At 41.1% G+C, this 22,609-nt stretch overlaps 2 protein-coding genes across 4 annotated transcripts in view; both read right to left on the bottom strand.

Annotated features, from left to right (window-relative positions):
• Nucleotides 1–5,588, bottom strand: part of evplb (envoplakin b) — a 16,921-nt gene extending 11,333 nt beyond the window's left edge. Inside the window, exons 1-5 of the mRNA XM_083779801.1 lie at nt 5,522–5,588; nt 2,882–2,981; nt 2,316–2,470; nt 1,837–1,960; nt 691–822 (exon numbers count right to left, since the gene is read on the bottom strand). Coding sequence (XP_083635927.1) covers nt 691–822; nt 1,837–1,960; nt 2,316–2,470; nt 2,882–2,981; nt 5,522–5,562 — 552 coding nt within the window. The 5' untranslated portion in view covers nt 5,563–5,588. The remainder of the gene's footprint in view (nt 1–690; nt 823–1,836; nt 1,961–2,315; nt 2,471–2,881; nt 2,982–5,521) is intronic.
• Nucleotides 5,589–12,857: 7,269 nt separating this feature from the next.
• Nucleotides 12,858–19,437, bottom strand: LOC310868999 (putative ATP-dependent RNA helicase DDX5; the record flags this gene model as incomplete). 3 transcript variants are annotated; one of them, XM_083779549.1, is made up of 13 exons in its annotated part: nt 19,291–19,437; nt 18,172–18,361; nt 17,692–17,788; nt 17,291–17,424; nt 16,915–16,980; nt 16,670–16,811; nt 16,383–16,543; nt 16,091–16,263; nt 15,871–15,981; nt 15,719–15,780; nt 15,391–15,450; nt 13,872–14,093; nt 12,858–13,638 (listed from the first exon to the last, which is right to left on the bottom strand). In XM_083779549.1, exons 1-13 carry the CDS (start codon nt 19,329–19,331, stop codon nt 13,211–13,213), a joined length of 1,887 nt encoding a protein of 628 aa, XP_083635675.1. In that variant the 5' UTR covers nt 19,332–19,437. The 3 variants fall into 3 exon arrangements, with proteins under 3 accessions (XP_083635675.1, XP_083635676.1, XP_083635677.1); XM_083779550.1 differs by having other exon boundaries at nt 13,466–13,638; nt 13,859–14,093; XM_083779551.1 differs by lacking the exon at nt 12,858–13,638 and having other exon boundaries at nt 13,855–14,093.
• Between the last annotated feature and the right edge of the window lie 3,172 nt (nt 19,438–22,609).

Here is a 22,609-nt window from a genome sequence, read left to right as displayed (position 1 = left end):
TTCGTATTAGCCGTGTTCGCCTCATTTAGATAATAATAATAATAATAATAATCATTTAGATAGGAGAGTAACCTTATTTAGATATTGGAGGGTACAGAAAAAGGTATAGAGATTGTACACAGGTCTCCAGCAGGATTCAAGCTAAAGGTCGTTCAAGAATCAAGAAGTGCAATGTTGATGTTGCAAATGTGTGGACATTCTTTGACATATTGTACAATTCATTCAATGTAGCTTCACAGTAAACATGAATGCAGATAAACATCTCGATATAGGCTAAGCCTATTAAATATTGGGACCCGGGAGCTTAATTTCCAGCCTAACGAAACCACAATTCTTTCTTTTGCAGTACTCCTTTTATCATTAACCTGAACGAAAATGAGATAGAGGTGTGCACACACCAGTTCATCTCTTTTAAAGGTGTTATGTTGTTGGCCTTTAACTATCGATTATCTTCTTTGCAATTATAATATGAATTCGTTTTTTGATTAATTTAATAATCGAGAACCTTTTTTTCACCGCAGGGACTCAACGTGAAGAATAGTAGTTTTATAATCGGCAAATCGGCTAAATCAAATTAGTATGTTTAACCATTTAAGTCCTATTTCATACTTTGTCTGCCGAGCTTGTGGATCTGTCATTCTTTTCATAATGGATTAAATAGATCAGTTTGATCCCCAACTGTGTCGTCACCTGTGCTGTAGTGCTGCTGGGCTCCAGTTGGGAGCTGTAGGCCTCCATCTCCTGGTGCAAGATGTTATGAGCAGCAATCTGCTTCTCCACATCAGGCAGGTTGGGCCCGTATTCCTCTGCCACCATCTGCTTCTGCAGTGACACACATTAAACAACAATGAACAGTTCCACCGCTGAAACACCAACAACACATACACCACATTTTATAGTTTAGTTTTTAGTTTTTAAACAGTGGAAACCACCAATGATTCAAGAGCATCGAGAGCAGGCTGGTTTTACCCAAACTTGAGTTATACCACATGAACCGGGAGGAACATTCACCAGAAATAGCCGATCTACGAGCTCACAACGAGCAGACCAAGTGGCAAGTAGTACAGTTGCAACTGACTGAGGTCCTTTTCACTAAGAATAGAGGGTTTAAGTGGGATTTAAAGCTGCAACCTGCAATAGAGAGTATGCACATGCATGATTTTCCCTTCAGGACACGCCCCCCTCATCTAGACTGAGTGGCAAAACATTGAGCAGCATGGAGTGTTGGAGTTTGGAAGTGCTCGTTGGAAATCACTCAACCGTCCTGCGTATCACCTGTTTCTAAATGTCACATAATGCAGGAGGCAGCAAAATGTTGTGTTATTGAAAACAAGCACTTCCAAACTCTGACACTCTGACTTTGCAGGTAGAAAGAGGATAATTCAAGCTTTTCGTACAGCTGCAATGTTGGTGAGTTTAACATTGTTTAATGCAATCAGACAGGACTTTTCTGTTTGGATGAATGGGCTGTCAAGGCCAGAAAGTAGTTTTTTTGCCACTCAGTGGGCGTTCCCGCATAACTTTCAGCCAGGTATGTCACACACATTCGCATTCCCTCAATCCCCATTTGGGGAATCCCTTCTATGATATTGCACTTATGATCCTGAGGCAGTACTATTGGTCAACCAGTAGGTGTCACACCAGTCAATGTCTTAATGAAAGCGTATAAAACATATATACACATATATTCATATTATACAGAATACACACACACACACACACACACACACACACACACACACACACACACACACACACACACACACACACACACACACACACACACACACACACACACACACACAGTAGTGAATTGTAACACACTAGCACACTGACCTGTTTTTCATCCAGGATCTGAGCCCAGTCGAACCGAGGAGTCAGATCCACCTCCTGCACATGTTGGTATAGATTGCGGTACGTCACACAGTCCTTAGCCCAGCGCTCATGAAGGTTACTCACACTGACAGAGAGACAGAGAGTATATCATTATGTGTATGTCCGTTTATGTACACAGTAGCCTATGTATTTGTATTTTTAAGTCCACAATGCATTATGTGCAAATGATGCATACACAAATAGTTTCAAAACCTGTTGCACCTGTGTTCACTCGATTGTGGTGTGTGATAGTTGTGGTATTAGTCTGTTTGTATTGTATTGTATTGTTTATTATTGTAACGCTTCATGCTGTTCTCTTGGCTAGGTCACTATTCTGAAAGGGATTTGAAACTCAATGAGACTTTTATCTAGATAAAAAAAGATTTGATTGATTGATTGATTGATTGATTGGTTTGCATACTCTTGTAAAACAAACTCACTCTTTCTCGATCTCCCCAGCCTGCGGATGCTGCAGCTTCCTGACCTTGTCCACATCCATGAAGAGCTGCTTTAACATGCCCTCGGCCTCCCCCAGGTTGTCTGCATTCTCCTTCTGGTAAACGAAGGCTTGTCCCTTCTTCTCATTCTCTGTATCCTGGAATCCACCGAAGCACCACAGATAGAATAAAGAATATCCAACATAGAAATTCACAGTTATCAAGTAAACACTTGGACAACAGATTAGAGTAGATTGGTGTTGACAGAATAGAATAGAATAGAATAGAAACTGTATTATCCACACGTTTTGGCTTCACAGTCTTCTCTATACTAGGTTTGCTAGAATTTTCCTCTATACACCAAACGTAGAAAATAGCCGATCTAGATTTTCACCGAATGTTCGCCCCAAGATAGAGATGCTGGCTGGGGCTCAATGCGGTTAAAACAGACAAAATAATAAACACATCATTAATCATTACCATGCACACAGTCAGACAGCATAACATAGCGCTTCCAGTCTATGAAGCTCAACTTCATACTTGAATTGTATGTAAGCTAGCATACTTACCAAAGCCATACGGTCCTCTGATCGTAGAATATTCTTCTCTACCTGGTCTGCATTCGACTGCATACGAGCAATCGCCATGGCCAGGTCAGTGGCCTGGCTCCTAAAGAAACAGATATAAAATCATGAAACCTTTATAATGCCACAGCCTTATTCAGTCTCACACATGTCATGTATATTACAATGATTGTGGTCAGTGTATCTGGCCATCCAATGGTGCACCTCACCAGATGACTTAAAAGTTAGAATATACCTCTGGAAGAAAACCACATAAATGGTGCATTTATATAAATGGTAAATTGTGCATTTATATAGCACTTTAATCCAAAGTGCTTTACATAGATTATGCATTACATTCACACACCGAGGACCACTTGGACACTAACCCTGTGGGGTTGAACTGGGAACCTCACCTCACTCTACCCCTGAGCCACTGTTGCCCCAGAATGTAGTACTAATATGTACTCCCACATTGTACATATTATTAGTGTTGAGGTCACTGAACAAAGAATATTCATTCACCTTTCCAGCACTATGTTTAGTGTGCACTTATTGTCAGTGATAATTGGTGTCTTCGACAACTAACCTGGGCACATTCGCACGGCTATTGTTTCATTTCTGCTCCACATGTCACGAAAGCTTCTTCCTGAGACACACCCCAGATGACTAGTAGGTGACAGATCAATCATTAGGTGGGTGTCCACACCCTCAACTTGTGGTCAGGAATGCAGTCAGTGATGGTGTGACTCAGACATCTCCACTCCCATTCATTAATCTCTAATCAAGAGAATGCTGAGCCCAGAACCGTAGCATGGGCAATAAAAACCATGACATGATGCATGGTAGTAAGTGTAGGACGATAAGGTTCTCTGTGTATTTCACTTAAAGGGATATTTCACTTAAAAAAAAACTTTTGGTCATTTCATCATCTACTCAGGCTCATGTGAACACCCCGTGCAGTTTTTAAGTTGCTTGATTCAGTAATTAGATATTTGATATTCATTATAGCTGCCACGCCCCCTCCCTATACAAACCCATTATAACTTAAAACTCCATTTTAACCATGATAGATTCATCCCGGGGTGTTCACATGAGCCTGAGTAGATGATGAAATGACCAAATGTTTTTTTTAAAGTGAAATATCCCTTTAACTCAGACAAGCGCTTATCTTTACTGCTTGCCACCCCCCCCCCCCCCCCCACACACACACACACACACACACACTTGTAGGCCCCAAAGCTTGGCAAAGTCCAAAAAACAGGACAATGTGGTGAACTTAATGTCAATGGTCAAGACCATTAGTATGGCACAGCAAAGTCCAAAGTGTTAATTTATCACTGAAAGTGTTTAGTTTTTTTTCTTTGAACATGCTGGGTTTTGCTGTGTACACCAGCCTTGCAAAGCAACCGTGCTGTTTCCTGCAAAACGCACCAGAACCAGTTTTAGCACTAAAGTGACATTATCACGAGTGATGTGTGGAATGCGTGACATGGCAGACTGTGTAGTTCATGAGGCCTGTAGTTGACAATGCGGTGAGTGTAAGTATGTAGATTATATAAACAAGCAAAGCTGCAGGGGATCCTGTCTGGCCACTCCTTAAACTGTGTGCAGCAGTTATGGATGAAGATGTCCTCCAGCGTGACTGACAGCTATAGTAAAAGACACAGAGGAGCTGGGAAAGACTCCAGTTTGCCATCAGTCAGTGTAAAAAAGGAATGGTAAATATTGTGGCCTCTAACAGCGCAATTTAGTATTGTAAGTGTACATGACTGGTGACTATCAAGCATGCTGCTCAACAGCTCATGTTTCTATTGAAGCCATTATTCTTCTCTCCAGTATGAGGATGGCAGAATCCAACACAATGCAACCATACACCGTGTGTCTCGTGTCCATGTATTATGGTTCTCTGCTAAAGTGTAATGTAAAACTATTGTTGGTCTGTTAGCTTAATTATAGTCAGAGCAGTATTCTATTCTATTAAATGCCGCACCAGGGATGTCTCTAGTCTACTGGATCAATACACTTAGGATGTCACACCCCTTTAACAAAGATGGAAGAGTTGTTGCACAAGGAACTCGCCTTCCTACAAGAAGCAGTATAAAAGTATGTTTTTGTTTCCTGACACACATAAGTCAAGTGCATGGTGACATTATTGACAGGAGAGAAACTAATGGAATGGAATATATCACAAATATCTATTAATTTTCAGCATTTCAGCTGCGTGAGTCTTCCATGTAACTTCTGCTGACTTTGCTTGCAAGACAATTTCCCACTCTGTTGACTGTATATCTTCAGGACAACTGACAACATATGGACAACTGTGAATCGCGACAATAAAACAGCTCTTTCTCTCTCTCTCTGTCTGTCTCTCTCACACACACACACGCACACACACACACACACACACACACACACACACACACACACACACACACACACACACACACACACTCACACAATTCCTTCCAACGCGCATGTCCATGTGGAGGTGAACCAAATTCCTGCCAAATCCTCTTGAGACAGGATGCAGTACAAGTTAGGAGAAAACAAGAGATAGAATACAATAAGAGATACCGGTAGGTGACAACACAACACGACACACACACACACACACACACACACACAGAAACTGGTCAAACTTACTTGCTGATTTTAACAGGACTTAATTCCTTTTTCTTTGACATCCTGGGAGACGTGTGTGTGTGTGTGTGTGTGTGTGTGTGAGTGTGTGTGTAAGCCCCTAAGTCCCTGTACAGCTTTCACAAGTCCTTTCCTCTTTTCCCCTCTCCTGTCATTTAAGGAGCATTCACCTGGCTGCCTCGGCTCCTCCCAGTCCAGCAGGAGCAGGTGTGTCGTCATTCAGACCGGGCAGACCTGTTCCTCATCACTGCCACCAACTCCGTTCTGCTCCTTGCCACTGTTTCCATGACTGCCTGTGACAGTGCACTCACTCCACTTGAACAAGTCAGAAGATACTTTATTCCATACAGTATTGTATATAATACTTATTATATTTTACTTATTTATCACTTACTTCAATTAAGTGGTTCTCTCTCTCTCTCTGTCTGATCGGGACAAATCTATAATCAGTGATGTGATCGTATGTCAATGTGATGTACTTCTCCACATGTATACGGCTGGTTGAACATTGTACTATAAAATTGCAAAGCCAATCATGTAATAACCAAATAATAGGTCATTAGCGTTCACTTGTAGGGTTCGCTCATTAGAAAAGTAAATAACTTGAAAATGTAACCTAATTCATTATAGTTTAGGGTTAAGAATGGCACAAGTGGAATAACGGCCCCTGCAGAAAAACGAATTTCATACAAATAAAATTGTCTTATTTTAACATAAAATAAATTGCACTCACAAATGTGCCATCATGTTTATACACCAGTTGACTTTCTGTTGACACTGTCATTATATCAGTGCCAGTGTGCCACCCACCCTACAAGTAAACAGAGTAGAGATGACTGTGGTTTATATAGAAGTGTAGAGGTGTATGAATCACAGGTGAGCAATTAGCTCACTGTCACCGAGCAACACACACAATAGACTACTGTATATATTGTTTATGTGACAACCAGGAATAGTCTGGTGACCACCAGAGACGGGTAACAGCCGGAATGTAGACGGCACCCGGAAGCAGTATGTCTTGGCGTCCTAGCCTGTCTTCCGTGAGGAAGAAGCCCAACAAACCCACGGTGAGGCCTTTAGGGCCATTCAAGCCGCATGCGGAGCCTGCAGCACCACCGTTGGTCCGTTGCCCAGGTGGCATCCATGCAATGTTGTTTTTGTTCTTTCATTCTATACAAGAATCAATAATCATTTATTTGTCACTTACAGGAACAAGTGCAATGTTGGTGTGACATGTTGTGCAGAGACTGCGCTAACGCAACAATCCAATATAACAAGATAATAATAACAACAACAATAATAATAATAATAATAATATTCTGTGATAATCAGGAAAACATACAGGTAGAACAATATGTAGGGGTGCAATATGTCTTAATGTGCAACAATTGCAAAACTGAAAGTCAGAGAAGTAACAGAGAAGTAGGAAAAAAAGATCTGAACTTAAAGTAGTCTGTTCTGGTAATGAAAACTCTTGGTAAAAGAGGTTTTAATCATTTCAAACAAAGCAATCTAATTGGGCATTTCTGTTGGGTGAACCGTATGTCCCATGTGAACCACATGAGAGGCCCAGCAGAGCCCGGCAAGGGTTTTCTAGGTGAGTGGTTATCGGACACACGCCCAGTGAAATTAGCAGTGTGGAATACGAGGAGTCAAGGTCTGCTCTGAGGAATGTAGACTTCACCTGCTGCCAAGAAAAGGACTGGGTTCTCTTCAGAGAACAAACAGATGCACAAAAGACTACACACACTGTGTGTAACTAAAAACACACATCCTCTAAACTGGGTGGTGGGAATTTTATGTAGTCGTGTACTGTGAATGTTTGAGGTATTCTGGCCTTAATGTTTTAACAATGTAGTCCTTCTCTGCTTCAGCAGAAAGAATTGTGCCTCATGCTTATGATAGGTGTGTCTGACACACCCAGAGCAACTACTCCTACAACTAACTTCTACATACCTGAAGACAGGGGAATGGGTCATTTTAATTAACTCATTCTGGACGGGAACCCGTTTTGGTGTTTTTTTTTTTTTTTTTTCTTTTTTAAAGATATTTTTTTGCGGCTTACGCCTTTTATTGATTTTTGAAGGGACAGACAGTAGGCTGACAGGAAACGGGAGAGAGATGGGGGGATGACATGCAGTAAAGGCCGGGAGTCGAACCCGCGGCACACTGCGACTGGATTACCAGTCCGGTGCCCAGACCGTTACGCTACGGCCTGGGCAAGTTTTGGTGTTTTAACTAAGCATTATGTTATACTTTAGCTATTGAAAAATAGCAGATCTACAAGCTCATAGCGCGCCACCGAGTGGCGCACTACAAGCTGGCGAGCTTGTATTCTATTTTTGAAAAATCGTGAAAATGTGGCACAAATCTTTGAATATAATATTCTTTCAGAAGACTTTTCATTTATTTCGACCTAAATGGGTTAACCAGGAACGCATGGTAAGTGAAAGGGAATGAGGTCTACGATGATTGAGCAGATCTCATAAGTATTTTTAGTACATTGTGCATGTCCCCCTGTCTTTTGTTAGCTACAATCTAAGAACGTCAACCTGTCAAACAGACCAGTTTCTACTTGGTATTTCAGAGTTAATGCATGTCACAAAGTGTTTGACTGTTGAAAGATTCCTAAACCACTTATAATAATAATAAAAAAGGTGAAAATAGCAGATCAACAAGCTCACAATGTAGCAAGTCGGTGCCTTGTACACATTATACATCTACTATATTATTCGTTCATTAATTTTTTTTTAATATATATATTTATATAGGCCTAATGACATTCCCAAATTAGGGAATCTATAGAGCAAAAGATGTGTGCAATCCATTTTTTCTTTCTGTAGAAGGGCTATATTATGAAATGACTACAACACCCTCACAAATATAGGAGTATGTGTCTTATCCAATTCAAAGTGGTCCATAGGACACACTATAATAAGGCCAGGTTGAGCAGAATGTTGCCAAACACTAATGACTCCTGTACCAGGTGTCTTCACTCACCTGCAGACCATACACACACTTTTTACTCCTGCCCAAAACGTGTTCATTTTTGGAAGCACTTTTTTGATACTCTCTCCGCAGTCTTCGGCTTTCCCGTGTCTCTGTGTCCCCTAGTTGCTATTTTCTGTGGTGGGCAGATTCAGGTGCCAGGCAGATTTAGTTAACCTCCCTCATAGCGAGGCGCCACAATTTTGCTTCACTGGAGAAATCCTAGCCCCCACCCCCCTGTCACGACATCCTGGCTAAAAGACCTCTCATCCTTTATCCACCTAGAAAAAAAAATCTCAACTAGAGGTTCATTGAATAACTTCTCTAGAATCTGGGACCATTTTATTTTATATATTCATTATTTAACTGCAATTGATTGATAATATCCTTCTCTCTTCTTTCTTTCCTTTATATGGTCATTTCTTGCCTACAAGTTTCTTTCCTAATAGTTTTTTGTAAGTCTTGTTTATTATTGTATATTTATTTGTCTACAAGTCTCTTCTCCCCTCAGGGCTAGCGGGTGGGTGGGTGGGTGGGTGGGTATGCGTTAATGTTGGTTTTGTTTTGTCATGTTTGTTGTTGTTTTTTTGTTTTTTTCTTGTGTGTCTTGTATTATAAAGTGGAAAAAACCCAATAAAACATTAAAAAAATAATAAGAAAAAGAGTGAGGGATCCTACAAAGATATTAACCATAGATTATCTAATAATGTTTTATTGGGTTCTTTTCCATTTTAAAATACAAGACACACAAGCAATATAGTACGCAAGACATAAAAAGATTAAATGCAACATAACAAAACAAACCCTAACAGACACATGAGGAACATAGTACACAAAACAAAAACAAACTAAATATAACAAAACAACATAACAAACGTATTACCCACCCATTAGCACTGGGGGGACTTGCAGAAAAAAATTAAAATAAATATTAAACAAGACTTACAGAAATTGATTAAGAAACGTATAGGCAAAGTGGTAAAAGAAGAGAAAGAAGAGAAAAGGATATTAATCAATTGCAGTTACAGAATTAATATATGAAAGAAAGGGGTCCCTAATGAGCCTCTAGTTGAGAATTAAAAGTATTCTAGTTGGATAAAAGATGATAGGTCTTTTAGCCAGCATGTTGTGTCGTTCACCACCATTACTAACACAACCCCATTAGAGTTCCCCAAATATAGAAAATTACAAATTAACTAAAACATGAATCCCGCTAGTGGGCCAGAACTGAAGGCCATGCTGCTCCTTACACCCAAATGTGTGCCCCAGAATAGGGATGCTAAAGTCATGGGGTTAAACATAGGCAACATGACCATCCATAGAGTGAGGCCAGTGAGGCCAAAAACATGTCTCCGCTGCTATTTGTTTTGGGTAATGGTGCTACGCATGCGTCTCTGTTTGTATCATTTACTTTAAAGAACAGGTCTTATGTATTCATAAGGTGTGGACTAATATCAGGAGGGGTCACATTCTTTGTGTCATAAATGGCACGTGTTATTCACTGGTTATACATATACACTAGCCCCACCCCACAAAGCCCACCTGATGATAAAAACTTGAAGATAAGAACAGTTTGTGCTGCAATTATTTACCTTTCATTGTGTACAACATAAACCACAACCATGCCATGTCAATATACAACACAGTCAGTGACACTCAGTGTATTTGATTTCTCATCTGTTTCCCCCTACAATGCTCAAATGTTTAAGTTATAGACCAGGGGTCCTCAACTAGAAATGATGAAGGTCCACAAATATTTTTTTGAATAAGACCGAGGTCCGGTCCCATGCGCGGCGTCCATCGGAGAGCGGGGCTCTATGCCCGTTTAGTATGGTCAAGCCAAGCTTATACAAATCAGATCCCCTTCCACCCAACCAATAATGGGGTGCAGAGTGCAGGCCCGGAGTGGAACTCCAAATCAGGCCGGGAGTTATACGCCCTGGCAGGCCACACTGTGCGCGCGTAGCGCGCGCCAGAATTTGGGGGCCCTTGGGGGACATTTTGGGGGCCTTTGCAGCAATTTCACATGAGAAATGTATACCATCTGATGTTATTTATATTATTAACTTAAAACTTTTTTTTTTGGGTGGTCCGCAAATAGGTCCGCCAGTTGAGTACCCCTGTTATAGACAGTCAGCCACGCCTGATACAACTGATGTTGTTTAACACAGAGGCTGTCAACAGCAGGGTGAGGTTACAAATGAAACACAAATCATTTTAAACCAACACTCGTTCCAGGCATAACTTCTCAGTACAAATTATCATGGTTTTGGAAATATTCCAGGATTTGTTTTGATCAACCACACCCACTGCACTGTAGATTGACATGCATGCACTGGATGAGTAGTTGTGCTCTCTATTAGTGTGGATCAGAACATGCCTTTTGTCTAGTAAAAGTGCTTAGATGACCACCATGGTCCCCAGTTTAAAGATGGTTAATGTGAAAGAGAACACTAATTGGTTTAACAAACTAATTTGTCGACACGTCACTGTCAGTTGATGGAATTTCTTCTCCCAGTGATGTTATCAACAGGACAGCTAGGTTAAAGAGCGATGTGAATTGCATTTAACTACTAATTTGACTAACTCCCTCTGACTGTCAACAGAACCAGCAACACAGAAATCCGAGTCCGAGACCATTAGGGAGTCATCAGAGTTACTACATGGCCCTTGTTGTCCTCTCAACGAGCTTAAAAATCTATGGTGTCCGGGTCTTTTCAGCCCCCAAACTCTGGAACAGTCTCCCACTACACATCAACTCCAGCCCCACCATCGAAAGCCTCCCTAAAAACCCCACCTTTTCTCCATTGCCTTCAGCATTTAGTCTGTGAACGTTTTAAATAGTATTGCATGCTCTCATGTTCCTTGTGATGTTATATTGTATTGTTCTTGTATGAAGTATTGCTTACGTTTATTTTATTTTTTGTATTTTATGAGGTTCTTATGATGTAACTTTTTATATGGAAAGCACTTTGGGTCAACTCTGTTTTTAAATGTGCTATATAAATAAAGGTGACTTGACTACTTGGGGGGGATGCCAAATCTTTGTGTTTAGTATTTTACTAAGACACTGATGATAGCCTCTATCTATGTGGTCCATGGTCTGAAAAAAAACCCACCCCTCTATGTGTCTCATACTCTCTAGTAAAAAGAAAATACATTTTCAGGTCAGGAGAGAGAACTCACAGGCTACAGCCGGGGTTAACAAGTACAATTGGAGGTTATTAAACAAAATAAATGATCACCCAAATTTCGAACTGGAACACACCAACATTGAAGCAGAAAAACTACAGTATATTCTCATTGGATTAAATTGGCAACCCACCCGTTTATTAAAGACCTGGTGAGTTGGGGAGAGGCCTGTTACTGAACTAATTTATAAGAATAAAGCTTTAACTTAAAAACTTTAACCATCCCTATTGAGGGGAGGCAGGGGATAAAATGCAACAAATGACTTAAATCAATACAATAAATGTATGACTTAGCTTAGCACAATGACAGATCTAATGAACTAGAGTGGACATTTCTTTATAGAATCAAAAGTACAAAGTTGTATATGTTGGCTGTTAAAACTGTCAATCCAACATTTTGGGGAACCCAGTACCAGGTCAGTGCTAGAAAGATAAATACTGGCAGAGTGGCAGTCTTACCGTGGTTCCTCAGGGCTGAACAGGCCTTGGGACTGCTCACAGTACATCATGAGTGCATGAGCAGCTGCCAAATCCCCGCCGTCATGGATTGTCAAGTGTGAAAGCAGTTCTCTCAGATTAGTCATCAAAGTTTGGCAGAAGCTTTAACACAGCGGGTGGAGTCAGTCTTCTCTGCAGCAGTTTAATAGGCTACTTGGTGATGCATTTCTCATTCCAAGAGATGGCTCCAAGTTTTACTATAAAATTATATGGTAATCAAGGTTGGCAAATTAATTTTCGAAGTGACATTTGCTAGTATATGGCTGGCTTGCTATGCCCTTTAACGATAAAGCATGTGCTATCTTCATTGAATATTTTAACACTATGTATGGTTTTATATGGTAAATTATTTACCAGCTTAATCATTACTACCAATTTCTCTGCAATAAATACTGTAAATGTACAGCAAGACATTGCCTTGCTGAATTGAACAGACATTGAACTAAGTTAACACCATTTCAGCATGTTGAAGAGACAAAAAATGACACCTTCTGGCTAAAGGAGGTACTGTAGATTAGCCAATATTTTAGATAAGTTTGCTTTGAACACAAATCTACTAGTTAAGGTTATTGGATAAGCAGTAATGAAATCACATTAGTGATACCAACTACATGCAGAACTAAACTATAACCAGAGACCAACCCCAAAGAAACAACAACAAATGTCTTTCAGGATTTTTATTTGAGGCCATGCAGTCTTTAACATCACCTCCGTAATCGATACAAGTGGAAAAAACCCAAAACATATTACCTAGTACAAAACATGACTAAACTTTACTGAGGAATGTAACAAATTAAATAGCAAATAGTAAAAGTAATAACAAAAATGTGCAGCAACAACATGGCTGCACTGCAGACCCTCCAAGGAACTCAATAGAGGTTTGGACTGGTTTTGAAACCCTGTCAAATAAAGATTTGTTTTAAAAAAAAGGGGGGGGGGATACATTTGCAGATCAGGTATAGAACTTAACAAAGACAAAAAGCAATAAGCAATAAATTACTTCTCTGTGCGAATTTTACTGTGAGAACTGAGGAGGCATTGGGAATGGTGGCATCATGGGCGGTGGTGGCTGCTGGGGTGCCTGTGCCTGGGGGAAAGGGGCAAAAGGGGGATGGCTTGCGCCATTTTGGGGGGCACCCCCAAACTGCTGGGCCGGAAAGTTGTTCTGCTGGCCTCCAAAGGAGCTCCCTTGGTTGGCACCAAAGTTTGACTGTCCATTTCCATAGCTGCCGCCGTTGAAGCTGTTGCTGCCGCCATTGTTGCCACCCCCGTAGCCTCCATTCTGTGAGCTTGCGCCAAAGCTTTTCTTTGGTCCGTTATCAAAGCCTCTACCACTATCCCGGTCCCTAAAACTACCGTAGTCACGCCTGCCGCTGCCGCCGCCAGAATACCTGTCACGGTGGTCATCTCTACCGTAGCCACCTCTGCCTCCCCTTGAACGCCCTGGAAAAGACAAGTGAATTTTCTTTTGAGATGGTGACAGGAAATGAGTAAAACAAAAATAGCCATAGCACAATGTAATGGTTAAGACAAGCTAGTGAAAGTTGTTTGAGATACTCAGTGAGTTAACTGTGGTGAAACAAAATTAAAATAAAAGACAGGAGGGGCAAAAAATAAAGACAAATAAAAGTCTGCAGCTTACACCACAGTTCCTGTATCTCACCAATTGGATTTACCTCCACTGCCTTCAGCCATCTGGAGGAGCTTGGGGTTGATGGCTTGGCTGGCCTCACGGAGTACAGCAACAAGGTCACCGGCCTGCCTCATGTTGTTGGGTGTGAAGAAGGTGTAGGCCGTGCCTGTCTTTTGGCTACGTGCCGTTCTGCCGATTCGGTGGATATAGTCCTCAGAGTTGTTTGGGTAGTCATAGTTGATGACAAATTTTACATCCTCAACATCTGTGGATTGTGTTGTGGTGTGGCATAACAGGGTGAGCAGGAGCGCGCACAAAGACGCCAAAAATAAAAATAAAAAAATGCCACCACAACAGCCAGAAACAAGAGGTAAAGTTAGAACGGGAATGATTAGATGGGGTAAGCCTGTGAAGAATTTGTATTAGACAACTCCTGAACAAACACCTTTTCCCCGGGGAGACTACGGTGGGAAGAGAGAAACGATGCACACTCCATTTGCTTCCAATCCCGAGGACAAGAGAAACCCAACCCTCAGCCACACAGCTGAACCACCCACAACGATAAAGAACCGATTAGAAAGCTTACCATTTTGGAGTATGCATTCACTAGTCCGTTCCCATTGCAGCAAATGTCCCCACATAATGTCAATGTCAAGTCACCCGCAGGTGCATATACACAGTAGGGCCGCTATGCGTCTAGTGCCTCTTCGTATGCCCAAACTAGGACCATGGTCCCTTTGTCACGCACTCATGAGAAGCTTGCTATAAAGGCCACACTGCAGCGTCTTGCCAAGATCTTAGGAACTGTACCAATTTGGAGGGCTGTAAGGACCCCACTTGGTCTTGGCCCATTATGAGAAAAAAAAGTTTGCGTATGCCCATTCTCATCATGGTAAGATATTTCCAGAACCAGAGTTCAGGTGATCAAATGTCTCACGTTGGCAGGTCTCGACATGACTTTGAAACGCAGGCGAGGGAGGAGTGTGAGCTTGGATTTTGTCCATGGCCGACGTGCGCGTTCCACTGTGACCAGAAGCGCCAGTAGCCATGTCATTACAGAGGTGATGGCATGATCAGACAGACTGCTCTTACAACATTAGGTTTAGGTAAACTGCAACACTTACATCACCCATGCTTTAACAAACTCTAAATGAAATAAAACTTCCACAACGCAAATGACTAGCATGCAGGGCTAGTTAAAAGCCTGGGTGTGAAGCAGTTCAAACCATTGCCATAGACGAGCGTATGGGGAGGATCTGTGGACCCCATCGCAGACCCCCCTTATTTTAAAGGCAGGCCAGCACGATATGCTGCACCCGGGGCCCTGTCACCTCTGTATATCTGCATGACTGGGAGACCCGCGTCTCCCCCAGTCAGGACACCTCCAAGAATCCTCCTTCCCCCTCTGGAGACCTGGGCTTGTCATGCCAAGGCCCTGCCACACCTGACTGCTCCTTCAGGTACGGGGAGAAACTCAGAAAGAAGCAGAAGAGTTAAAGAAAGCAAATGCACTTTCTTTTTTGAAATTGAACATTACAAAAAATTGTCAAACAAACACTAACCTAGACCCCTGGAGGCCACATCTGTTGCAATGAGGATTGGCGCCTTCCCAAACTTGAACTCTGAAATAACAGAAAGGAAACATTTAAACAATCATGTTTTCAACATTAATATTGGATATTCACACTCCATGAGCTATATCTTGCACCACAACCCTGCCCCCTTACTCCTAAACTTATTTGCCATTTTGAAACCTTTTTAAATAGTTCAAATAGCCAATCTAGTTGAACAATTTTAAAATGTTTAAATAGTAAACTAAAAAAAAAAAAAGGCAAATAAGTTTAGGTATAAGGGGTAAGGGATGGCAAGATGGGGCCCCAAGTAACTTACCATTGAGCACCCAGTCTCTTTCCTGTTGGCTCTTATCTCCATGGATACCCATTGCTGGCCATCTAAAAATTAAAAAATTAAAATAAATTAAACCATTTTCTAAATACTTCTGGTACTACCAACATGCTGAACAGCAAATCAGCAATACATACCCATCTCTCCTCATCCTCCTGGTGATCTCATCACACTTCCTCTTGGTCTCCACAAATATAATAGTCTTGTTCTCCTTCTCACTCATGATCTCCTCCAGCAGGCGAAGCAGCCTAGAGAAAACCAGCAACAAAGTGTCTCAATAACAAAACTCCATAAGACACCATTAAACATCTGCGTAAAGCACATGCATTATGCAGCACATTTTAAAGTTTTACTCACTTGTCCTCCTTCTCTCCGTCATTGCAAACATCAACAATCTGTAGAATATTGTGATTGGCGCTGAGCTGCAGTGCTCCGATGTTGATCTGGACGTATTCCCGTAGGAAGTCCTCTGCCATCTGGCGGACCTCTTTGGGCCAGGTAGCACTCCACATCAGTGTCTGTCGGTCAGGCTGTGGTAACGGGGGCATTACAATTAGTTCAGCATACATACAGCCTCGACAGTTCACAACATCTGCCTTTATTTAAAAATAATGTATATGTAAATGTAAAAAAAAAAATAGAATCTTACTCTGATTTGGTCCACTATTTTTCGGATCTGTGGTTCGAAACCCATGTCAAGCATTCTGTCAGCCTCATCCAGAACAAGGTATGTGCATCTGCGAAGGTTGGTCTTTCCCGCTTCCAAGAAGTCAATGAGCCTACCCGGAGTGGCGATGCATATCTCCACACCTTGACAGAGAAGAAAACAAGCACTTATTAGGAGTTGTTACTTATGACAGACTACTTCAGGTCAGGAACTGATATGCACATTTTGTTGGTGGAGTAATAAGTCCCCAAAATGGTGACTGCACATACCCCTTTCCAGGTCACGGATCTGTGGTCCCTTGGGTGCACCTCCATAAACGCATGTGGACTTGAGGCGAGAAGCTCTTCCATACTCTGCAGCCACCTGCTGGACCTGTTGCGCCAACTCACGGGTGGGGGCAAGCACCAAGCACTGCAGAGGAGAAAAGGAGTTTATTGCCAAAAACTTGCTTACATACCTTAAAAGACAACTCATCCAACTGATAACATCACAAGGGGTGATTTGTATTACTTACAATTGGACCATCTCCGCGCTCCAAAAATGGCTGGTGGTTGATGTGCACGATAGCCGGCAACAGATACTGCAGAGCAAAGAGAAAGTAGTTACTTGAGCAGAAATCAGTTGTTTAAGCCATTTTGGGCAGGAACCCCTTTTGGTGTTTAACATTATGTTATAATTTAGCCATTAAAAAATAGCAGATCTACAAGCTCATAGAGCGACACGAGTTTGTAGGTCTGCTATTTTTGAAAAATCATGAAAATATTTATTTCAGAAAACTGGAGAATTTAGAAGATTTTTTTTTAATGTTGAGGTCAGGCCTAAATGGGTTAAAGAAAAGTACGTTGATTGAAGCCAGCTAGGTCTAAACAGAACATACAGAATGTACTTACAGCAAGCGTTTTCCCAGAGCCAGTCTGTGCAATGCCAACCATATCCTTGCCACTCAGAGCTAGAGGCCATCCCTGTGCTTGAATGGGTGTTGGTTCAGTCCAGTTCTGTTTCTGGATCACATCCATCACATAGGCTGTACAGGTGAGAACAAAATAATTAAAATCCAAATCAATACAATAAAAAAAAACATTTGTCACATGTGCATTGAAATTGTGGTGCTGCAGCCAGGAGAATTCCCAACATAAAATACGACAAGTAATGTAAACCTATGCTGTTGCACATTTAATCACTGCATTTCAGCAGATACTGGTGTAGTGAATGGCCGCAGACTAGGATAGCAAGGCATGACATGATATATTTCAGTTTGATAAATTTGGAACTTGGAATGTTTTAATCTTACATGGGAAAGAAGCCTCATTGAACTTCATGATGGGGTTTGGGCAGTCTCTTCCCTTCACTGCAACAGTATGGGTTCTCCTGTATGCCTCGATATCTTGCTGTGGGATAAGAAATCATTTTTTTTTTTTTAAAGGTTACTGTGGACAAATGCACAACATGGTAGTTGAAGACATGGGAGCTAAACATATCTCTCAAGTTGCACGTATTGAGTTGAAACAACTCATGCACCGCATTCCATGGTTACATTATGTAACCATGCCTCTAGGCTGACAGCCCATGTGAGAGCCCACCATAATACAATTTAGGCATTTAACAGACGCTCGACTTCCATTTAAGCAAAAACAAAAGCATGGCATACATTTAAGCAATGATAAGGCATAATACAATTTAGGCATTTAGCAGACTCTTGATCCAGAGCGACTTACATTTAAGCAAAAACAAAAGCATGGCATACATTTAAGCAATAATAAAGCCTACATACCGGTGGCCTCCGTACGACATCGGGGTGCGGCTGATAGAAGTTCTTCTCAAACTTTGGGAGGTCGTCGAGGTTCCAGTGCTTCTTGCGCAGACGTTCGCCTGGGTTTCCATACTTGTTACCACCTCCTCCACCACCACCACCACCACGACCGCCTCCTCCACCACCAAAGCGAGGAGGACCACCACCATATCTGCAAAACAGACATTGTGTTTTAAAAGCACATGTTATCAACCTTTTCTTTATAAGTGCATTGAGCGCAGTGACTGCTAGGGTTTGAATTTTATCGCATTTCCTTTCATGTATTCAAATTTGCCAGTAAAAGACCAATCCCAATTCAAATCTAGCAGGAAAACGCAACTTGGCTCATAGATTGCGTCATACAGTTGCTATAAAAAAAGTGTCGTATACTTTCCAGCCAGTAGTTGAACAATGGAAAAAAACTGGCCGGCATTTTGTATCCGCACTCCTGCAGTCACGTGGTGGAATGCCGGCTAGCCACGAGGCTAGCACATTAGCTCAATAGACCCATTATGCCTATACAGGCCTAATGGAAAATATAAACCGAATACAAGTGTCAACATCAGAACTTGAATTTCATGAACTAAACGTATATAATTACTTGATGGCGGCATGTAAATGCCAAGCCAAGCTGAAATGAACTTTTCAGGCCGTCTACGGAATTTGTTCGTTGGCTTTAATCGAGCAAACAAAGACCGTAGCGCGAGAAACCCAACATTATATAACCGAGAAAGGGGTGTCGAGGAGACTCCCGTCTTGATATTTTGTCGAGCGAAAGTCTCTGCGGCGAGTTAGCATTTAGCTTTGATGCTAGTCTACTGCCGTCGGGACACGAGGCCAGACCAGGCCTTATGCCAACGTTACCTCAGATAACACCTCAGACGGTATGTCTCAATGTCGTCAAAGCAGCCAGATATACATTTACACATCGGTTTTGTAATTAATTACTACATAACGACGGGTTAAAATAAGATATGGGATTTGACAAAACGATAGCTGGGAAGCGGCTCGTTTCCGTCTTCTTCCCAGTCGCCATTTCTACAAAGCCTACGACGACACAAAAAAATAAGAAAACTTAAGAAAAGCTCAGAAAACACTTACCCTCTGTCTCGACCGCGGTCTCTATCGGAAAATCCAGGCATGTTGTAAACAAAGTGTGGATGTAAAAACAAAGTAGACAAGAAATACTAATAATAGGTTTGAAAGACCGACCGAACCTGACCGACTGTGGTTCTGCTGAAAATGCCGGTGATGAGAAAAGGAGGACCGGCTTTTATTATAGGAGGAGGAAGTGCTCGCCTCGCGCATGATGGCACCCCGTTGCCCGGCGTATTCATCCGCCATGGGGTTTTGTTGTTTGTTTGTTTCTTGTTTCCATCTTCAAATAGAAACAACCAATAACCACTTGTATTTGTTTGTTTTAATTTTCTAAAATTATTATATAAAACAGCAATACGTAATACGTGTGCAAAATGTCACATTATTTATTTCCAATGACCCTGTGGTCTTTTCTTATAGTTTATAAGTTCTTAGTTTACTGTTTTATTTTATTTTATTTTATTTTTTATTGTTCAAATTGGCATCAAGGCCGGACTGACGATATATGAGATGGATTCTAATATCTAACAGCTGTTATAGCTGCGAACGGAAAATTAATTATTGAAGAATGCAACTTATTCGAGATCACACATGTTCCCTTCTGTTACATAATCAGTCCCTTTTTGGCGGTGGGGACTATTTTTTGGGGACTTTCGGCGAAACTGTTGGAGCGGACGTATATGTTCGAGACTGAAGGTGGTAATCAGGTTAGTTCCTGTGTTATTACTAGAAATGACGTAAGCAGAGGGCGGGGTCGTTCTCCCTTCTCTTTACAAAGGGAATCAAACCGAATTTAAATACATATAAAACTATAGTCCTACCTTTGATAGAAATCGTTGTGATAATAATTAAATTATTCCGTAGGCCTATTCATCATAAATCTTAACTCGCAAACTGCCTGTTGACTGAAGATAAAGGAGAATTTATACAAGTCTATATTTGGATTTTGGACTGGTCGCACTGCACTGCACCCACTAGTTGAGATATATAATTCCCAGTGGAATTATAACAACCGAGCAGGGGCGATGCAAAGTTTATACTTTAATTTAAGATTTATTTCGCACCTTAAGTTTACAGGTCTAAAATACATTATTTTACAACACGTTCCTAATTTTGAAAAACAGTCACAGAGATATCTAAGTGAAACAACATCAGATAACACTACAGTCACTACTAGACTTACACAGGCTAAGCGGCTTTTTGTATTGATTGAATACTTTATTAGACAGAAATGTAAACAGCAGTACAGTCAGTCATTGGAGTTGAAAGGATAACAAAAAGGCTCACTGCTCCTATGGGTATATCAAATGCAGAGGACAAGTTTCATGTTTGTGCAAACATACAGTGACAAAAACACCCCAAGGAATGGGGACCAAAATTATTATTATTTATTTCCATTGTGGTCCTATATGGTCAAATAGAAAATTAAAAAGGGGGCATAACATCAGTCTTTTTAGGTTTCCAGAACCTTCAAAACTAGCAATATTTACTTATACTCCATTTCCAGGGGTCATCATGCATATTGATCTTACATGACCGTGCTACGACCACTCTAAGGCTAAGACCTGACAACTGTAGGCTAATTTTAAAAAATAACCTCAATTTTCATAATTATCAGGTTTGGAGAGACTCAGTATTTAAATTGTGACACGTGACGTGGCCTATAGACGTTATAAGTCTATATTCTATTTGTAGGCCTACTACTAACCTCCCTGGCTGCCCCATAAACACCATAAAGCCCTACCCCCCCATCTGCATCTGGTGAATACTTAGTGGCACAAACTTCTATGTTAATACAGCGTGAGTGGGTCTCCCAAAGGGTAGGGGGGCCACTGGACCATTATTTAGCTCACACATGTACACTCTGTCATGCAAATGTCCCACGGTCAGATCACACATTTAAATTCTTGACCCTAGTGTCCTATGGCTAGACCTACTGTAATCTGAGATGGAAATTAATTAATTGCAGTGCTGAATTTTACACTTCTTTCTGAGAATAGATATGTATAGACAAGGCACAGATCCCACAATTCCTTCCAATGATATTCCCTTGTTGTTTGTCCAAAATGTGTTAAATTAGGTCGGGAACTGTGAATGCCTAGCATATTATTGACATCATTTTTGTACTCATCAAATAGTTCAGTGACACTTCAGGCCCTATATTGCACCCCTGCCCCTTATCCCTAAACGTTTTTGCTTGTTTTACCATCTTGAAAAACATTTAAAAATAGTTCAACTAGCCGATCTACATCGACACGTTGTGAGCTTGTAGATCGGCCATTTGAACTACTTTAAAGGGTTTTTCAAAATAGTAAAAAATGACAAATAAGTTTAGGGCTAAGGGGTGGTGCACGATATAGCCCTTCATGTACTGAGGATGGGGTCAATCCCATCAGGATAGAAATGTTTTGTAGATTTGGTCAGAATTTAGTGGCGTACGATAGAAGGAATGGATCTAAGATATAGAGGAAGATCATAACAATCACATTGAACTTTGTAGCAGAATGACGTCCAACACCTTTAAAGATTTGTGGGACAACAAAAGTAAATATATTACAGGTGTCTAAGTTGATATGATGAAGTAGATGGAATCATGGAACCAAATACTGTTTCAAATAAGAAGGGCAACTAAAATAAATGCATTTAAAAATGAAGTGAAACCAATGTTATTTCCTTCTCGATTTAAGATGCAGCCAATTGAGCGAGTTGTACAAGGCAGTGATGAGTTCCATAAAAGTACAGGTATATTCTTATCCAACTTATCATCAGGGAGTCATCTGATCGGCTCAAAATTAATTCTGAAGGTTGACAATGACCCAAACAGCCAGTCTGAATTATGTTCTGCAAAACTACAGACTGCCCTGATCTCAACATGATTAAGTCAGTCTGATATTACACGTAGAGAGAAGCATGAGAGCTACATCCAATTTGAGACCATCAGACTTGCCTAAATCCACAAAAGTGGCACATTCTCCAATATGTTAATTAAGAACAACGTACCTGCTTAAAAACTATATGTAGTGTACATACTGTAGGATAATTGGGTCTGTTTTAAAAGGCAAAGGGTGGTCACACCTGATATTTATTTGGGATTTTACAACTGTTTGGCTCTCATTCAGAGAGATCAACTATATAATACAAAATCACACCTGTGTGAACTGAGTGGTGTAACTCCCCTCTCCCCCTGCTTCTCTCTCTCTCTGTAATTAGCACTACTATCTCTCTCTCTCTCTGTTTCTGACACAACAGCGCCACTTTTCCCCCTACTGGTACTCATAGTCACATAGGTTAACACGGGACATTGCTGTTCCTTGTGGTTGCA

The sequence above is a fragment of the Protomyctophum parallelum genome (genome assembly GCF_964188405.1).
Source record: "Protomyctophum parallelum genome assembly, chromosome: 13".
NCBI lineage: Eukaryota > Metazoa > Chordata > Actinopteri > Myctophiformes > Myctophidae > Protomyctophum > Protomyctophum parallelum.
This window is presented reverse-complemented; position numbering and strand designations above follow the sequence as displayed.